This window comes from Cimex lectularius, unplaced genomic scaffold (assembly GCF_000648675.2).
Source record: "Cimex lectularius strain Harlan isolate CLEC.00 unplaced genomic scaffold, Clec_2.1 scaffold391, whole genome shotgun sequence".
Taxonomy (NCBI): domain Eukaryota; kingdom Metazoa; phylum Arthropoda; class Insecta; order Hemiptera; family Cimicidae; genus Cimex; species Cimex lectularius.
Window position 1 is genome coordinate 100113 of NW_019394149.1, and position 21144 is coordinate 121256.

At 33.8% G+C, this 21144-nt stretch overlaps 3 protein-coding genes across 3 annotated transcripts in view; 2 read left to right on the forward strand and 1 right to left on the reverse strand.

Moving 5' to 3' along the window:
- On the forward strand, nucleotides 1-1189 carry LOC106668290 (probable dimethyladenosine transferase). Its single transcript, XM_014396901.2, has one exon. The coding sequence runs from the start codon at nucleotides 233-235 to the stop codon at nucleotides 1151-1153; it is 921 nt and encodes a 306-aa protein (XP_014252387.1). The 5' UTR covers nucleotides 1-232; the 3' UTR covers nucleotides 1154-1189.
- A 5714-nt stretch (nucleotides 1190-6903) lies between these two features.
- Nucleotides 6904-9758, forward strand: LOC106668220 (U6 snRNA-associated Sm-like protein LSm2). The gene is made up of 4 exons (XM_014396751.2): nucleotides 6904-7056; nucleotides 9274-9341; nucleotides 9404-9494; nucleotides 9569-9758. The coding sequence occupies exons 1-4, from the start codon at nucleotides 7054-7056 to the stop codon at nucleotides 9692-9694; spliced, it is 288 nt and encodes a 95-aa protein (XP_014252237.1). The 5' UTR covers nucleotides 6904-7053; the 3' UTR covers nucleotides 9695-9758.
- Nucleotides 9759-11918: 2160 nt separating this feature from the next.
- Nucleotides 11919-21144, reverse strand: part of LOC106668225 (LIM homeobox transcription factor 1-beta) — a 29357-nt gene continuing 20131 nt past the window's right edge. Inside the window, exons 2-7 of the mRNA XM_014396755.2 lie at nucleotides 16079-16283; nucleotides 15789-16012; nucleotides 15570-15706; nucleotides 13133-13319; nucleotides 12955-13062; nucleotides 11919-12877 (exon numbers count right to left, since the gene is read on the reverse strand). Coding sequence (XP_014252241.1) covers nucleotides 12660-12877; nucleotides 12955-13062; nucleotides 13133-13319; nucleotides 15570-15706; nucleotides 15789-16012; nucleotides 16079-16283 — 1079 coding nt within the window. The 3' untranslated portion in view covers nucleotides 11919-12659. The remainder of the gene's footprint in view (nucleotides 12878-12954; nucleotides 13063-13132; nucleotides 13320-15569; nucleotides 15707-15788; nucleotides 16013-16078; nucleotides 16284-21144) is intronic.

Sequence of the window (21144 nt, forward strand, 5' to 3'; positions counted from 1 at the left end):
ACCCAGAAATGAAATATGTACAACCTCAACCACGTGGTTTGGAAAGTTTGAAGTGGATTTTGTTGTTTGAGTGCGAACAGTAAATATTTAATTTTATTATAGAACTCCATGCGTTGAAGAGTGTGCATAGAAGTGTTTTATACGCGGAAAGTGTTGATTTGCTTATGTTTTTATTTATTATGGAAATAAGATTATTTTCGGTTTCTTGATAAAAGTGAATAAGGATTTCACCATGCCCAAAGAGAAGAAGGAGAGGAAGACATCGGTGCACAAGGATGTCTGTAAACAGGGGATACGTTTCAACAAGACCTTCGGTCAGCACATCCTGAAGAATCCCATGGTGATAACCAGTATGGTTGAGAAGGCGGCTTTGCTTCCGACAGACACAGTTTTAGAAATCGGACCTGGTACGGGAAATTTGACCATTAAACTTCTTGAGAGAGTGAAGAAGGTAGTCGCATGCGAGATAGACACCAGGCTTGTCGGTGAACTGCAGAAAAGAGTATGCGGTACGCCATATCAGGCCAAACTTGAAATCAAGATCGGCGATGTGCTTAAATCAAATTTGCCTTTTTTCAACACCTGCGTCGCCAACATACCTTATCAGATATCATCACCTTTGGTGTTTAAACTGTTACTCCATAGACCTTTCTTCCGTTGTGCTGTACTCATGTTTCAGAGGGAATTTGCTCATCGTTTAGTCGCAAAACCCGGCGACAAGCTTTACTGCAGGCTATCCGTGAACACACAGCTCCTCGCCAGGGTTGATCTCCTGATGAAAGTCAGTAAAAACAATTTCAGACCTCCGCCCAAAGTCGAGTCCAATGTCGTTAGAATCGAGCCTCGTAATCCACCGCCGAGCATAAATTTCAAAGAGTGGGATGGCCTGACAAGGATAGCTTTTGTGAGGAAAAACAGGACCTTGGCTTCCGCTTTCCACCAGGCGACTGTGGTGGCCCTCTTGGAGAAAAACTACAGGATCCACGCATCGATAAACAATATCCCCGTTCCTGATGATTTCGATGTCAAACTTAAAATAAATGAAGCTTTAACAAATTGCAATGCGCTTGAACTAAGGGCTAAGAACATGGACGTTGATGATTTTATTAAAGTTCTTCATTCTTTTAATAGTTTAGGGTTTCATTTTTCATAAGCTACCTTTATATTGACTGTACATACTATTTTTATATATTTTGAAATAGTAAAATATAAGTTAATTAATGTTTATCAGAATTTATTACTTCAAAATTCTAACATCTATACAAAAATATCTATATCTAAATATCTATTCAAAAAAAATATTAAGACAAACAGCTTAGTCAGCCAACTATCAGAGCCTGATGACAACATAAAAAATAATATCATTTTAGAATGGGTAGTGTAAGAGAGTTTTGGTCATTAAAAAAGTAAAGTAATTCCTGTCATACAAGAAGGTATAGCCCAATTACCTGGACACGGACGAGGTGTCCAACCCTTTACAATATATTTTTCATACTATAATCAATTAAAAAGACATGTTTTTTACCAGGATACGAATCGGATGCCACTCGGGCACTGCAGTCCTCATGGGTTGTGGTCAATCACCTGTGAGATATTTATCAATTTCCAATTTTTAAGCCTACCCATGCCTCTACATACATTTGGTTTTGTACTGAGGAAGGCCAAATATAGGTTGAAAGCTTGGTAAAGAACCAATGCCAATTTGTGTTTTTTGAGTTGAGCCAACCAGTGGGATGAGAACGAGTGGCACTGGCTGCTGGCCTTCCTCAGACGACTGCATGAAGGGGTTCAAGCAATCATTTGCTATAGGGCTACACTCCTAGAAACCCCTCTGTTCTACCAGTTAATGAACTAATTGCCTCATCTGAAAGAAACCTGTTCCTCCTAAAAATACTCAATTTTCATTATTGGAAGTTTGGGGCTCAATCAAACATTTCAATTTATTCTATCCAGCCTCTCCAATCCAAAATCCTTCTACGCCAACCTACGTATTACAATCATTCACAGCCTTGTGAGAAGAAATTGCATAATACAAATACCCTTTCCTCACCCCACTCCCAACCTAGGTCTCAATATCTACTGAAGAGGCAATGGTCTAGAAATTTGCTTCGGTGATTTATGTGTGAAATTTGAGGGTGTCACCAGTGGGTTATTATTTATTATTTACTTATCCCAACTATGGTTGCAGGTATAATTATGAAATAAATATTACAAAAAAATGCTTTTCCAACCTTTTGAAAAAAAATTTAAAAATTTCAGATTTATATAGGAAATATTATGTAGGTTGCAGAAGTTCAATTATGTGGAGTATGATGTAAATGGCAACATAACATGTGGCCCATGTAATTAAACTGAGAATGCCATTTTACTATATTTGAAACTTTAAACATTATTTTTTTAAACGTCATATGTTATCTTATTACCCTTGCGCTTTTACATGTCTGTTTTTTGTTAATTTCTGTTAAAATGATTTTTGTCAATTGGCGACGTATTCTGCATGTAAACAAATATTTAAAAATAGCCTACATAATTGACGTATCTCTAGGTGCTGTCGGCTCTCTAGGTCTTCTTTATTCCTACTATTTGAAGAAAGAGGACATAAAGAAAATAAATTGCTTTGAGGAGTCTGTAAGAAAGTAAAACAATCATACAAAGGGATGGAAATTCCAACACATATGTACATAAAGGCAGAAATAACATTGTTAATGAGAACAGCTGAAGCCAAGAGTAAAGATTTGGATGAATTTGATGCTAAAAGATACAATGATAAATTTTCATCACTTAACAAAATTGTAAAAAGCAATATTTATATGATTTATGTATTTTAAAAATAAACTATCAAAAAAATCACATTATATATAAATGATATGATTTTAATTCAAACACATGTTTTATGTAAATATTTTTAAAAAACGGACAAAGTACCACTTAAGATGAAGTAAATACCAACAGTTACAATGGCCACAACCCAAATTGATTTCAACAATTCTGAACCACCCAGACTGAGTTGTGGCTTCTTCATTTCTGCTTTAGCTTCAACTATAAAACTTCGTTCTGAATTTAGTTTATTCCCAAAGTGATTTAACAAGGATTTATGGAAATGTAAATCCATCTGCTCCGGCTGTGTCCACTGTGACTTTTAAAAAGATGGATTGACTATTCGATGAGACAGAAGCATACATATGTTCTTTTATACTACTTTGCATGAAATGATTTTTGTTAATTGGAGGCGTATATTGCACATGAACAAATATTTAAAAATTGCTTATATCATCGACGTATCTCTCGGCGTGATCGGCTCTCTTGGCTTACTCTATTCATATCACTGTATGAGGAAAGAAGAAGATGAGAAGTACGAAAATAAACAAAACTGTCATGAACATAATTGTTTCCCTCACTATGAACCACAGGGACAGATCATAATTGAACAAGTCAACGAAAAGAAGTTTGAAGAAGTTGAACAGATCCTGGAAAACAGTTTTAATAACATTTTGGATGTAGAAACAAAAGAAAATAAAACAAAACATTAATTTTTTTATCGATATGTTTGGCTTTTGCAACTGGATCACCTTTTATTTTAATGTAAGTCCTTTAAATATCAAGCATCGAAAAAAAGTTTTTACACGGTTAATTCATAGAAGATCACAATTTCTTTCAAAAATAATGTTAAGTGTACAAAGCATAACCAAATGTATCAACATATTAAGATGGTGAACATCCGAAATCTAACAACTGTATGAGAGTATAAAGGAGAAACATTTTACCCTGCTTTCATTACATTTCTATTATAAAAATAGATAGTAGTAATTTATTTAATAATAACACTCATGTGTCAACAATTAATGACTTGTAATTGCTAAAGAGTTTTCATATTCTCTTTAAGGTCTTGTACTCACTTTTTTTATTCACTTTCTTTCTATATTTTTATGATGTTTACAAGAGATGTCTGTGCCTCTGCCATTTCAGCCTCTGGGGTTTAATTAAAGGATTCCTCTTTATGAGCTTATAGGACCACAGAACTACAACCACTAAATATAAGACAAAAAATAATGACCTGATGTTTTATTACAAACTCATAAATAATATGCCCACAATTAATTATTTGCTAAATTTCTATGTTTCACAGTTAACACCAGACAAAAAATATTATTTTCAAAATCTAATTATAGTCAATACCTTTAATTAAGTTAATTTAAACATTAACATGGCAATTGTGTTTAATTTGTTTATATATTTCTGTTGTTTAATTAAATTTTTGTGATTCCTTCATACTTTGTTTATATTCACATGTGTATTATACCATAATACTTACATTTTTTGCTTGTTATGTTAAATATTTACTTATTTTTAATTATTGTTATATGTATATATTATTACTTATTTCAATTAATTATTCATTTTACATAAATACATAAATAATAATGAAGAAGTGAAACATAAATAATAATAAACACATTACAATAATTAAAAATACGGACATATTCAACATAACAAACACAAATGAAATATCGTAAGTATGTGTAGAGATTAGTGACCGTTATTCGATAGTTATTCAGATATCGTGAGATGCGGTCGGGTGTGATGTAGGTTTCAGAAAAACATTTTCTTTATCGTGCCAACGTTTCGATCTTTTATTGAGATCATCTTCAGGNCAAACACTTTGAGCCCTGAAGATGATCTCAATAAAAGATCGAAACGTTGGCACGATAAAGAAAATGTTTTTCTGAAACCTACATCACACCCGACTGCATCTCACGATATCTGAATAACTATCGTAAGTATTATGTCATAGTACACGTGTGTAAAAAAATATGAAAGAAATGAGAAAGAACGATAAAAATTTAATGAAGAAAAAAAAACAGAAATATACGAACAAATCAAACATAATTGCCATGATGAATAATAATTTAAAAAAATTAAATTGACTTAAGGAAAGGTAAAAAGTGTTACCTTGAAGTTAAATACTCATTTCCATGAGTCGAGGAATCGGCCCAAATTTTAAATAATTTGTATTATGAAAATACTATTTTTTGTGATAGAAATTGAGATGGAAATTTAGTAAATTGATTAATTGTGGACATTCAATCATATTATTGATATGATTAATTTATTAATTAATCATATTACCTGATATAAGAAAATATCAGGTCATTATTTTGTTGTCTTATGTTGGTTGCAGTTCTGCTAATTCCATAATAAGTTGATAAGGTGTGTTTTAATAATTCTAAAACAGAATGCAAATGAATTGTCACTGAACATTTTCTATTGAATCACTTAGTACTTTCTGATATGGTGACCAAACAACCGAACAGTATTAAAAATGGGATAAACCATAGCATTAAACAGTATAATCATTGTTTCTGCATCCTTATAATTTTTGTAGTTCTATGTAAGAAACCAAAAATTTGATATGCATTATTAACTATTGAGGTGCAATGTAAAATGTGAGGTTGTTAGAGTTGGTGGTTCCAAGGTCTTTAATGGTAGTCTGCCTGTCTTATTGGATATTTTGTATGGCATAAATGTAGACAACACTACTTCCTAGACTATAACTAACAACCTTACACTTAGTTACATTTAGTTCTGTGCCTTATATGAACACAATTCAACAAGATTATTTACAGATCTTTACAGAAGCTCAGCAACACGAATCAACCTTCAGGTCATCAGCAAAGAGGGAAAAATTAATAACACGCAGAAATATCATTAATAAATACCTTTCAATTAATTAATCTTTATGTAAGGTATTAGTTGAGATAAAAAAGTCAGTGTTACGAGCGGGATTCGAACCCACGACCTTCGGCTAAATACGCTGCTGCTCTACCACTTTTGTGACTTCGATCCACTTGGACACCAACTTTCCATCCTAACCCACCTTTCGAATCCCCCCCCCCTTGTTGCCATTTTTCAAATGTCGTCTAATCGGTGACAAATGAAATGGCCACGGAGAGTTTAAGTGAAGATATATGCCATTTTAATTATTAAATCCATAGATTTCATGGTCCAATTACCAAATAAAATCTTTCAATTAAGAAATCTTTATGTAAGGTATTAGTTGAGATAAAAAAGTCAGTCACATTATCAAATGCGTTGGCATAATCTAAATTTGTAGATTGTATCAACCTGTTGATGAATAATTGGCTTTGGTTATGTAAAAAAGAAGAAGATTTCTTTTTGAACGAGAAGGGTGGAAACCATGTCGTGCAAATATTATGTAAGGATTTAGTAAAGGATCGGTAATTTGCTTCGCCAGCAGTTCTGGGTTTGAACTCTATAAGAGTTCATGACTTTTTAATTTATTATAGTATGAAAAATGTATTGAGAAGTGGTTTGACCCCCTCGTCCGTGATTCCCAACAGGTGGTCGTTCGTAATTTTTTCCTTTACTTAATCAATCAATCTAAACTATACAGAATCTTCAGTTAAGTCCAAAATTTTGAATTGAAAAATCCTTCATTGTACAAGAGGTTAGATAGTGAAGACATGCTTACTGAAAAATGAACTATTCCGACAAAGAATCGCAGGAAGAAGGCTAAGTTCATTTTGACTAAAATAATATTTTCCTTTCCTCAGTGAATTTTATGTTATCGTTATTATAAAAAAGTATTATTTAATAAATTTATGAACTTACAGTTAATAAATGTATCAACGTACGTGCAGCCGTTAGAAAAGAGAAGACAAAAAGGCGGGCTTGTGTCCGCGTAGTGCCGGGTTCATGTCGCAGCCATAATCGATTTTTGCATAGCAGCTATAACGAACATTTTGAACTTTGTTATATTGTATTTTATGCAATTAAATTATTTAAAAACATACATAACGATTAAATAATCATTAATTTTTATTTATAATTTAATTAAATATTTTATTTTTTCGAAATTGATAGCGGTGGCCGAGCTAGATCGGAAGGTTCAAAGCTGTTAACAGAATGCCGTTTGTTGATACCAGTATGAAAACGTAACTCGTACGTTTTCTTTAGAGTCAGTATCGTTTGTATTTTTGAACATAATATTCGTCTTATTTTTATCATTAGAAATTAACATTTCAACACGGAAAAATGGTAAGTCTTATATTGAAAAACCGTTTTTAGACGCAATAGTGTAACCCAGGACCGTTTGTGCTTGTTCTATAACTCAGATCATGGGAAAAAACATTGAGTTTTTGCTTCATAAACATGCTAAGACCTGTCAGTTTTTGCTTAGATGTTTCTCATGATCTCGATAAAAATACATCGTTGACGCCTTTGCGTTAAGGCCAATTGTTCACTTTAGGAAAATTATTTGTTTTATTTAACATATTTGTACATGTATTAAAGTTTGTGTTATCAATGATTACACGGTGTATGTACATGGGACTGATGAATGATGATGAATCCATAACTTGATCCGTACCGATGCCCATCCTCACTGCGTTTCACCATCTTGAATGGGTCGGATGGCTTTTATCCATTTTCAGTTTTGGTTTTGTTTATCGCCTCTCCCTGTTTATAACCCTATCTACTGAAGATGGCGGAATGCATTATGGCCGTTTCTGATTGAGTCTGCTTTGTTGTTTTGCATTCAGTGGTCGTAAGAAGTCATTTCCGTCCCACAACTGAATACCAAAACAATGAGAATAGTCAGACCAAAACGTAAAATGACCAACATACATATTAAACAATTTATCTGTTACCATCTCAGACAGTAATTGAGCTGAAGTTTATGGATGTTATTTGGTTTGCCATAGATTATGGCGAAAAACCGAAAGGCATCTAACTGACTAAAACAGTGATGATAGTCAGGCGAAGATGATTGGTAAGGATCTAATTACATCCTTCAATTAGAATTGTGGATCCTATGTTTTAGTCTTCTTCACACAGTAGGCCATGTATAAATGTTTGAGAATGTAATAAACAATACCTGTTGCTAATGTATTTCAGGAAGGTTGATTTCACAAAGGATGAAAATATATAAGTGGTTTCTGAATGTAGAATATTTTGAACTGTTGAGCATGTATTTTTATGTATTTTATTATTATTTATTTATGTATTTTTATATTGGTGAATTTGGAGGAGTATGACACCAATTAGTGATTTGCTCTTGCCATGACAAAGTGTGATATAGACTTGTTCAATATCGTTTTTGAAATTTTGAAAATAGTTAGTTAAACACTGCCATCCGAGCACTTATGGCTAGTTTTTTTTATATAAATTTTTTTTGAATATAAAAATATACCCTAAGGTAAACTTTGCAGTTGACTAGACCAAGTTCATTATTGCATATATCTTCATAAAGGTTTCAGTGAAGGCCAATAAATCATAACCCAAGCGACATATCCATGATGTGGTAGAGCAACGAAAAATTAAATTTATTTAATAATTTTGGAAGTACTTTTGTGATATTGATAAGTATAGCTCTTACAATCTGTGTGTGGCCTCTTAAGTATTTCATAGCTGTCATTTTCTCCATCTAGTCTCTTGTTCAGTTTTGATCACATCAGTCTGAGATATTCTCTCTCCTTAACAATCAGATCTTTTCTAATTCTTACATCTTTAAATGGTGATTCATTAAGGATGTTTTGATATCTAAAAATGCGAAATGCCATGTCTCTATTCTCAAAAACAACTTTGAGAGGTCATATTTTGTTATTGATAGGTTTATCAAGACAAAATGTAGTCACTTTAGAATCATTTGCCAAGTGCATTAAGAATATTTGAGATTACTGTGTGTGGTGTTTAGTGACCGTTAATTAATGATTATTTGGACATCGTGAGATGCGGTCTGGTGTGACGTAGGTTTAGAAAAACATTTTCTTCTATGTTCTACGTTTCGGTCTTTATTGAGATTGAAACGTTGGCACGATAAAGAAAATGTCTAAACCTACGTCACACCAAACCACATCTCACGATCTCCAAATAATCATTGACTTACAGCCACTAACCATGAAACATTTTTATTAATTTTTTTCCTTTACTCAATAATTATTATTTTTGAATTTGGAAAAAACATTTTCTTTTTAAATGTCTTATTTTTACAACCAACTCTCTTTTTGGTATGCAAAATATGAATAACCTAAATACATTAAAATTGAAGGGTGGTGCGTTAATTTTGTCCAACAGTGTAGTAACAACCAAACTGTTAACTAAATTGTTTCTTGAGATCTGCAGGGCGAATTTGTAGTTTGGTAATTTTTGATTATTTTTCTCTGCCTCGTAAGTTTTGCCTTTAGTTATAAATAATGCACTGTTTGAAAGTATCAGTGTGTAAAATAGCATATTAATTAATTTTGTTGTTTTTAGTTATTCTATTCGTTTTTCAAGTCCCTTGTTGGGAAAGATGTGGTTGTAGAGCTAAAAAATGACCTCAGGTAATATATTTAAGATTTCCAAATTTATTTTTGAGTTTATGTTTTATGTTTTACGATTTCAGTATTCATGGTATTTTACATTCAGTGGATCAATATCTTAATATCAAATTGACTGACATTAGTGTTACAGATAGTGAAAAATACCCTCATATGGTAAATATCTGCTCATCTCTAAATATTATCACTATAAGTTTTTTGTTTAATTAATTAATTTTTATTTCTGTTAGTTGTCAGTTAAGAACTGTTTTATTCGAGGATCTGTAGTACGATACGTTCAACTTCCTGCCGATGAAGTCGATACACAATTGCTACAAGATGCTGCCCGAAAGGAAGCTTCGGCACAAACTCGATAAATTATTTTAACAAATTTTACCAAATCTTGTCTTATTGCATTAAAGTCATTTGTAAACAAACCTATTAGTTATGTTTATTTTCCCTTTTAAACCTTGTAAATTTTATATTTTTATTTTATTTTAAAAAAAGATTTTTTATTTAAATTTTTTTTAAAGAACAACAAGGACAATAAATTCATGAATTAAAAAATAAGTGATATGAATGTTTCTTCCATTTATGATTACAATGTTGAAATATTAAATTATCCCACATTTCATCAGTAGTTTTACAATCAAATTGGATGGAGATGAATAGAAAAAAAGTCTGTGGCATTGTGTGTATAAATTATTGGACATTGGTTTAAAAAATTGTCTTTACTTTTTGGGGGGGGGGGATCCTATTCAAGGGTTTGTGTTCCAATATTTATTGGAGAATTGATAAGATACATATTTTTAATCTTTGCACTGAAGCACAGTAAGATTATCTATTTAATATTTTGACCGCTGCTTCAGAGTGAGATGCGACGAGTTCTTTGAAATCAGACTGATACAAGCCAAAGTCCCACAAGGGAACATTCTAGGTCCCATCCTCGATATCATCTTAGCTACCTGCACCCCCAATACCATCATTACAACCTACACGGACGGCACTGCAATTTTCTCCTCTAACTAGCTTTTGAGAAAAATGATGTTCTTGATGATGTGATTTCACTAGGAATGCCATCAAGGAACAAGGAAGGTCAAAATTATCAGTTAAAAAATTAATTTACACCGATTCCCGGGAAAGTCGGTATTTGAGTGACCAGAATCACGAATCTGATAATGAGGGCGAGTTTTGACCTCCTTTGCTTACAGAATGTTTGTTAAAATATGCAAAAAGTAGTATTTTGTTGATTTATCTTATTAAATCATACCGAATTAGAATATTATATGTCATAGGACTTTTTTTTTATGTTAACCTACCAAATCGAATTAATTGATGAAATTTTGTTTATTCTCTAAATAAAAACAGTCAAAAGTCAGTAAGTGACAGATTCGTGTCTGAAATTTTAGAGTGTAGAATCAACAAAAAAAGTTTGGTCCAAATCCTTGACCCGCCAACTTGGTCGTCGCTTGTTAGTGTAGCTGTGGCCGTATGAACAAACATACAGTGGAAACCTCTTTTATCCGGACCGGTTTGTTAAAATATTTTTTATAAATTTTTCACAATTCTCAATGTATGTGTATTAATTTTTAAACATTTATAATTCAACTATGTGACATTTAATTTGCTGTTCAAAATTTGTAAAGGCTACTAAACCGCACATCTACTAGTCACACGATCGAAGAAGCCAGAAAGGCTGACAATCACATTTTTATTTAACAAAAAAATAAATAAATAAACAAATTAATTAATTTAAAAAAAAATAAAAAAGGAATATCCTATTTTAAAAGACTAGAAATTGTTGTGTCATGTTGTTTGTATGTTGGCTTCCATTGAAAAGGTTTTTTTTTATTATGTTAAATTATATGATTTTTATTAGGCATTTTGTATGTATAAATTTTTCAAGTTTATTCGGACTTAAACAAAAATAAAACTAATAATAACTATCTATTATTTTAAATGTTTATATGAATAAAAGTGTTCACTTTCGTATGTGTGTTTTTATGACACGATTCTAATAAAATCACAAATTTTCGGATTATCTGGACTTTCGATCATCTGGACAAATCCCAGTGCTTTCAAATCCAGATAAATGGATTTCTACTGTATTGTTATCACATTTGTAATATGTTTAAGCTACAATTAAAAAACATTAAAAAAAATTAATATTCTTCATATTTATTTCCGGGGAAGAAGAGGAATCTGTGTCACAATATTCAATAAAATGTGCCTATATCCATATATGTAGTTTGTAGCCATAATTGACCGTATTAATTTTTTAAATTAATTATACTTTTAATCGATATGGCAAAAATTGGGAAAAATTGGAAAAATGTAGGTTGACATGAGGAGTTGGTGTCTGGGTGGATCGAAGTCATGACAGCTCAAGTGGTTAGAGCAGCGACGTATTGAGCTGAAGGTCGTGGGTTCGAATCATGTTCATGACACTAGCTTTTTCATCTCAACCAAGACCTTAGATTAAAAGTATAATTAAGTATAATATAAATTTAATTGCACTCATAAAAACGAACGAATTTATTTGCCAACCGTATAGTTACCTGTAATTTTAATTTTGGATTTGAAATAATTACGTGTGCTTGCTTTATTACAGTTTTATTTGTGCTCAAGCAAATTCGTCATCGATACATATTCAGCTTGATTAATAGATGTAGTAGCCTATGTACATCTTGTGCTTTCTCTCTTATAACAACAATCTATATATTTATGTATTTACAAAATGCATAACATTTATAAATAAATTGAAATTGTATTTACATTGTTTAAACATTGAACATCATAACTTAATGTACATTACATAGAACATTTATTTTATACACAATATAAAATGTATTAAAAGTTCGAGTGGCATTTTGTACTAGTTATACATATGTTTTGACTAGTGCCTAAATTTGTATGATTTGGATACTAAATTTTGAAAATAAAATGTTTATGTTATTCCAGAAGTCTGCATTTATGGACGCGAAACCAAGTATGAAAGGTGTTGGTCCCTCTGCCATTACAATTTAAAATATTGATGTCACTATTAAATATAGTATGTAAACATTTAAATTTGAAAAAGGCTGTTAAGTTAAAAAATTGGGTGTTACTTCAATTGAAAACTTATATGGTACCGTTTTGATAATTTTTGTTTTAAGACAAGATTAAAGAAGAATAAATTTGATCATTGTGCCAAATGCAATCACAGAATACAATTAAAATAAGAAGAATTAAAGGAAAAAGCATTTGGCAAAATTTGAGCAGAGAGAATTATGTTAAACTGTATTAAAAAATTTTTTCAACTGCATATGAAGCTTGTTTTCATCAGCTTGTTAGTCTTTCCTGTTACTGTTCGTTACTGCTAAAATATGAATTTTGCATAAGGTAAAGCTTGTCGATTGGATTAATATGACCCATCGGGTTGTGGAGCATCCCTTCGTGACTCGGTGGTGGCCCCAGTTCAAGGGACAAGGTATCCGAGCCGCCCTCATCGAGGTTTGTGCTGTCGTCCAAAGAGATGTCAGAACTGCAGAAACTCTCGCCGGAATGTGCTGGATAGTTGTCTTTAAAACAAAATAAAATAAAATTAGCCCTGTTAACAAAATTTATCTATAATAATAAAAATTATAAAAAAATTTACCGTCAGGTGAATACGGATGATTCGGATTAAGGGGTTGGCTGCTCGACGTTGGATATGCGGAGTCAGATGAGTCGTGCATACTCAGCGCGTTCAAACCCAGATAATGACCTAGAAAGCCAACACGGTTACTTATCTTTTCAGCCACTTTAATCTCTTGAAATAATTTTTAATTACTTACTGTGATCGTTCGATAAAGGCTCTTGCTTTATACATTTGTCCCTTTTATCATCCTTATCTCCAGGCGATTTATCTGAATCTTGTTTCGCCTTTCTTTGTATCTTCTTCATTTTAGCTCTTTGATTTTGAAACCAGACTTGGACGACTCTCACGCTCAGACCAGTCTCCTTTGCCAATGCTTCTCTTACCTGTGAAACAAACAAATATCAGATTATATTTTACTATTATAATTTTATGATTATTATATGTATTATATTTATAATAATAACTCCTAGTAGCACTGAAGAAGGACCTGTGGCACAGGCTGAATATAGCATGAAACAATAAACTAATCTCAAGGCTGAATTGGCGATTTTATGGTTTTTATTTTTTATTTTATGGTTTAAAAAAAAAAAAAAAAAAAAAAAAAGGAAATTTATATGTGATTCTGGATTGAATGCCCATAACTGCTTTTGATTTGAAATTTGTTGTTTAAATGATCATTTAGGTCCCTTCAAGTTTTGCAGAAAAGTCATATCCTCATATCATCCATAGTTATCAGGTTTCTGTTTCATTTTTTCATTGTTTTAGGCTTATTATTGTACTTATTTTCTGTATGCTGTACTGAAGTAGATTTTTGTTTTTCTTGTTGAAACGTGGAGAAACATCTTTGATTTGAAATTTGTTTGAATACTGATCATTTAAGTACTTTCAGTGTATGTCAGACGGCTGGAACAGGGAACCTATTTGCAGTGTTGGGTTTGTTTCTTGCCTCTCCCTGTTTATATCCTTGACTACCACCGATTAATGGTGAAATGCTGAATTGACCATTCGACCAAACAGTTTTTTTCTTAAAATTCGCACTCTGGGATTTACCAATAATTAATAAATGAATATTAACACCAATAAAAAAGTAAATAAATGTTACAGTATGTTGTGACAGTAAACAATAATTTACACCGAGGATACGAGGACGGCTCGGCGAAAGTCTACCTCACCTTGATTACCGGACGGTTGTGCTGGTTTAGTATAACTTTTCAATACAACTTTATCATTTCAAAATTACTAAACTTTATGATTATCTGCGCGTCCGGGATCACGTGTTGAACTGACACTTTACCTGGGTCCGTACTTCAGTTCCTCACTGAAGATGGCGCACAGCCGTTACGCAATTGAGTGACCTTGAAACTCGCAAGTTTTGACAAACCCATTAGTAACATAGAGACAGTTGAACTGCGACTTTTTGAGCAAAACTTTAGGTTTGGTAAGGATGCCAGAAACTCGGGATTGGATAGAGTCGGAAGTCGTCTGATTCTGATCTATTCGGTATTGCAGGAGTCCTCAAGATGTCAGACCAACACATGTACTCTTGGTGTAAGCCAGATGATTCCTCAGTTCGAGGTCAATGTCTAGAGGAACTGTTTGATAAAAAAAGTCAAGAAAGGACGGGTGAAGAATGAAGAACATGATCGCCTTTCTCCAACGAATAACAGAAGAGAGTACTCGTGAATTTCGTGAAATTGAAGGGGTCAGTTTTAGCATGCTTGGGGGATTCCAATTTATGGTTCTGGTTCAAAGGGTTGTGGGGTGGCTCTTGCTTTTTCTAGTTTGTCAGCATGTTTGTTGCTTTCTAATCCACTCATGTCCTGACACTCATATCAGCATTACCTGATTACGCTCTTCAATGTTTTCCTGAGTTTTGTAAATTATTTTAATTTCTTTAATTCCTTAGCTCACATGTTTTGACTTTTAGTCGTCGTATGTGGTGGGATTGTACTCAGGGATATAAACAGGGCGAGGCAAGAAAAACCCAATACTGAAAATAGAAAAAAACCAGCATTCTATGACAGAACAAAAGACAAAAATGGCCGAAACGACCTTGCTGACAGGTTCATCACCAGACTAGAGTTTTTTTTGTAAAATTCAAAGTTTATAATTTACCAATAATTAATAAAGGAATATTAGCACTAATAAAAAGTAAATAAACGTTACGGTAAGTTGTGACAATAAATAATAATTTAAATCGAAATTACAAGGATGGCACGGCGAAATCTACCTCACCTTGATTACACGACGGTTGAGCGGGCTTAGTATAACTTTAGTATAACTTTCCAGTAGATGTGGTTTCTTTCATTTTCTTTTTTTTTCATGACCTAGGGTTCCGTAAATTGTGTGTTGGAATCTTTTGACAGCAGATCAAAAGCCGAGAGGTTTTCAGGACTGCCAGGAGCTTTCAGGACGCTTTGACTATCCTCCATCCCTGAACTATCACTCTGATATTTTCACACCTGAAGAGGTTTGTGAGCGATTGGCTCTTGACATAAGCTTCTTCATGTTTCCATTTCAAGGTATGCTCGTTTATAATTTAAATCGACTTGCAATTTTGACAGTGGTACTATGAGTTATTCAAAGTAATAAAACCCTTTGATTCTTTTTATAAGATTTGTTGGTGTACGAACCTTTCGACATGGCTTTGGACTGACTTCAAAGGATGCTTTGAACTGTCTTCTTTGAGCTGAGGTCAATATAGTTCTCGGTCTTTTCGGTCCACGTCTTCCGTCTCTTGGCCGGCTGTTTTCGTCCATCAGCATCTCGTCTAAAAAAACACACAAAAAAAAAACAATTTTAGAAAAGTGAGTCTATTGTACGTATTACTGGGATCGTGAAATCGTAATTACCAGACGGCGACGTGGATTGTTGAAGTATGAACATTTCCTTTTCAAAGTCCTGGCGGCAGAAAAGTTGGCCGCTCCTTAGGACAAACTGTTCACCCTTTTGCAGCGGTTGACAACAGACGACGCAGGTAAAACACGGCAAGTGGAAAACATGCGTCTGGGCCCGCATTACCATCTCGTGAGGATGCAGTCGATCACCGCATCTCGAACACTTCACCCCGAACAGTCTAATGACACGTAAAACGGTATTATTTCTATTACAGAAGAATTTCGTTGTCATTTCTGTCATTTACCTGTCGTAATCGGGTTTACAGTAGAGTTTGCCGTTTCTGCAGTAGCACGAATGGGACAGAAGCGCTCCGCACACGGTACAAGAAAGGCAGTGTTCGTGCCAGCTACCGTCTGCCACTCTCATGAGGTACCTGTCGTGGATCTTCTGACCGCATCCTTCGCACATCTCATACGTCTTGTCGCACTTCCCTTGAACGCTAGTTACATCTGTACAACAAATAAAAGTCAAATAAGTAAATTTAGAAGTACAACAATATGTGGTAAATAAAAAGTGTTATGCGATGTGTTAAACGTGTAAGTTGGTCGAAACCACACAGACCTGGGCTAAAGATGGCGAAAAACAGAAACTTTTCTGGCAACAATTTCGACTAAAACTTCATATTAATTTGTAGCTTTGTCATTTACGAACGGTTTGGTCTGACAGAAGCTTTACTCCTATCCGCCGATTTAAGAAAAAGTGTTCCGCCGCGCCCTGCTTATAACCCTTAAAAACTACTATGGTAAAATTTTGGAAAAATGAAAGAATAGTACAATTTCCTCCAAATATACAACATAGAAACATGTACGACATATGTGGTAAATAAAAAGGATTTTGCGGGGTGATGAACCAAGAGTTTTGTCTTTTCGAAACCGAAAATGAAGATGGCGAAGAACCGAAACCCTTATGGTAGCAATTTCGACTAAAAATTCGTAGCTCTGGTGTTTCCGTACGTTTTAGTTTGAGACGCGTTTATGACTATCTATTTATATAAGAAAAGGGTATCTGGCCCCGCCCTGCTTATATCCCTTAAAAATTACTATGGTGAAAAGTTGGTAACATGAAAGAATAGTAAACTTTTCCTCCAAAATAAGTACATTTTGAGGTACAATATAGAAACAGTAAATATTTGGTAAATAAAAGGGTCATTCGAGGTGATGAACATGGAAGTTGGTGGTTTCCGAAACCACACAGACCTAGGCTGAAAATGACGAAAAGCCGAAACTTTCTAGCAGTAGTTTTGATTAAAACTTCACATAAGTTTGTAGTTTTTTCGTTTCCCAATCTTTTGATCTGTCGGACGTGTTTCTGCTATACGACTATTTAAAAAAAAGTGTCTGGCCGCGCCCTGCTTATAGTCCTTAAATACTATGGTGAAAAATTGGAAAAAATGAAAGAATAGTACTTTTTCCTCCAAAGTAAGTACATTGTGAGGTACAGTATAGAAACAGTTAATATTTGGTTAAAAAAAGGGTTATTCGAGGTGATGAACATGCAAGTTGGTGGTTTCCGAAACCACACAGACCTAAGCTGAAAATGGCGAAGAACCGAAACCCTTATGGTAGCAATTTCGACTAAAAATTCGTAGCTCTGGTGTTTCCGTACGTTTTAGTTTGAGACGCGTTTATGACTATCTATTTATATAAGAAAAGGGTATCTGGCCCCGCCCTGCTTATATCCCTTAAAAATTACTATGGTGAAAAGTTGGTAACATGAAAGAATAGTAAACTTTTCCTCCAAAATAAGTACATTTTGAGGTACAATATAGAAACAGTAAATATTTGGTAAAAAAAGGGTTATTCGAGGTGATGAACATGCAAGTTGGTGGTTTCCGAAACTTCACAGACCTAAGCTGAAAATGGTGAAAAGCTGAAACTTTCTAGCAGTAATTTTGATTAAAACTTCACATAAGTTTATAGTTTTTTCGTTTCCTAATCTTTTGATCTGTCGGACGTGTTTCCGCTATACGACTATTTAAAAAAAGTTGTCCGGCCGCGCCCTGCTTATAACCCATAAATACTATGATGAAAAGTAGAAAAAATGAAAGAATAGTACTCTTTTCCTCCAAAATAGGTATATTTGAAGGTACAACATAGAAACAGTAAATATTTGGTTTATAAAAAGCGTTATGCTAGGTGATGACATGAAAGGTGGTCGTTTTCGAAACCACACAGTCCTAGGCTGAAGATGGCGATAAACTGGCTTTGTCGTTTCTCAATATTTTTTGGTCTGTCAGACGTGAACTGCTATCCAACTATTTAAGAAAGATGACAAGCCGCGCCTTGCTTATATCCCTTACAAATTACTATGGTGAAAATTGGTATCATGAAAGAATAGTACACTTTTCCTTCAAAATAAGTACATTTTGAAGTACAATATAGAAACAGTAAATATTTGGTAAAAAAATGGTTATTCGAGGTGATGAACATGCAAGTTGGTGGTTTCCGAAACCACTCAGACCTAGGCTGAAAATGGCGGAAAGCCGAAACTTTCTAGCAGTAATTGTGATTAAAACTTCATATAATATTGCAATTTTTCCGTTTCCTAATCTTTTAGTCTGACAGACATGTCTCTGATATCCAACTATTTAAAAAAAGGTGTCCGGCCGCGCCCTGCTTAAAACCACACAGACCTAGGCTGAAAATGGCGAAAAGCCGAAACTTTCTAGCAGCAATTTTGATTAAAACTTCACATAAGTTTATAGTTTTTTCGTTTCCTAACGTTTTGGTCTGTCAGACTCGTCTCTGATATTGCCTAGTGTCCTGCTTTTATCCCTTAATAACTATTATTGTAAAAGTTTGGATAAACGAGAGAATAGTACACTTTTCCTCGAACATTTGCGTCAAAAAGACTCGAATAATCCAGTTGGATTATCTTCGTCCTGGTACAATCGGTATTTGTCAGCTTTGCTCTCAACTTATTTCGGGGGGTGGGTGGGAAACGTCAATCGACGACTCGCTTAATCTAAATCCTTCGAGCCTCCACAGGCCGATGCGCCATGTGGCGAATTCTCCTTATCTAGGCACATACGCCCTCACAGACACGTACAAACGTACAGATAATTAAAACCACTCGCATACACAAGATAACCGATTACATTACTAACTTTCACTACTGACATTTCCCTGTTTGTTCGGTAAATACAACTCGATAAACTACGTCGATGTGCGTCAGCGATAAATTAAATCAATCAATGTAAAAAAAAATTGTTTTTAACAAACCGCGACTTCTTTTTCGGCCAGAGAGTGGGTTAAAAGCGGTCTGTACAATTTGTAAATCTCATTAAAACGTAATGAAGGATGAATTAAAAAGATGGCCGAGGACGTGTTGCGGCGGTAGGTTAGGGTGCTAATGGGCGAGGTGATTAAGAGGAACAATTAGCTAGGTTCATTACCACCCTACATCATCCCCATTGACCTCTCACACCCTCGTAATGTACCCCTATTTATAACATCCGTCCTCTCTTCGAACATCGCTGTTTACGCCTGGATTCGGAAGTGTGGGGATTAATTTTTAAGAAAAAAATTAATTATCTGAAACTGCAAATATCACGACCTAAAACCATTCAACTTAATAAAAAAAAGTATTATTACTTTTCCCTCTCGCATTTTGTACATTTTAAGTAATGAAATTTCAACTAATTTTAAGTCCAACTTAATATGGGGAGAACTGCACAACATCGGACACCCGAAAGTAGGTAGATCCCTAAGAATCAAATGTTGATTAAAATATTCTTAAATTTTCAATCTGATGTGTGAGCAAGTTTTCTAAGTTTACGGAGATTTAAAAAAAATCCAACTCAATTAGAAATTTTAAGGCTTTTTTTATTGTGAGGTTGAATTGCTATTGCATTTATTTTGAGAAGTACCACTTAACTTTAACTGTGCTCAAAAGTTATTAACGTATAAAAATTCATATTTATTTTAGATGTGATAATATTTTTTATATTTATGAGAGAAGTTAAGAGATTTTTATATTCCTATTATTCTGACAAACTGTTATTTCACAAATTTATTAATAAAATAGATTTTTTTAAGTTTAAGTTTTTTTTGTTATTTTTATTATATGAAATATGTAGCTCATTCCACGAGTTTATTAATATAACAAGTTATTAAAGTTATTAAGTTTAAATGAAAAGACAGCCAATGCAATCAAAAATTAAAAGAGAATCCCCAGAGCAGAAAGAGATCAAAATTATTTAAACTTAAAAAATACATCGGGTTCCAGAATTGCGGAGGTCGAGTCAGACTGGAAAAGGTCATGCACAAGGTTCATACGTCCAACTAGGAACATGGAAAACGATGGTGAGGCCATGACGAACGTATTTATTAGCGAGAATGAAGGGTCGTATCCTTCGAAACCCGAAGACTGCTCAGGCATGAACGATTGGCTGAATACCATTCAAATTATTTTCGTAGAAATAAGGCCCAATTAATTTATTTCCGAGAAGTCCACACCAAACGTTGATACCGTAAACCACCTGATGACAAGAGTACGAAATTCTCTGATTTTCCTCCGCCCACGTTCGAAAATTTTTTTTTATGGTTTAGGGTGCCATTAGAGAACTTGAATTCATCAGTCCATAGGATGTATAAAAGAACGTTTTCTTCAGCTTACCAAATCGACATTTGTGCAAGGACGTTAGACCAATGTCATAATCAGAGTCCATAAATCCCTGGACAAGATGAGACCCTAAAATTGTAAGTCCGGAGTACATCTGTAATTTTATTTTTTTGAAAAACCTAAAACCCTTCCAATATTTCGGAGAGAGGAATTCGGATTTTCGCGAACATACAGTAAAATATTCATCTCCTCGTCGAAATTAAGGTGCCGGTTTCTTTTTACCATAAATTTGTTATTTTTCGACCAATTAAAAATCCCATTGCACCATTGTTTGCAGCAGAAACATCCTTTAAAATGATGCGTCAGGATGTATAGGGTCTCTAAAAAAAGGTAAAAATTTGAAACTAGACTTTAAAAAAATTTAACGCGTATTTTTTTGTTTTTGTTGATAGCGTCATTGGTTCAAGAGAAATTCAAACGAACCATCCAAAAAGAACACCCTGTGTATAGATGAATCAAATCATGAACTTGGATTTTTAATTAAGAAAAAGACAAAAAGAATTTAAAAAAAGTAGGATCAAAAGAAAAGGACAAAACGACAAAACTATGGAAAGGGAACCGCAATCGGAATCCGATGGGTTGCGGTCCGGCCAGGTGCTCCAAGCTCAAAACAGAATTCCGGCAAAGACCGACGAGAAAACGTCCATCGAGTAAAAACCGCTTTTAGGATTGTTCATGCGGCTTGCG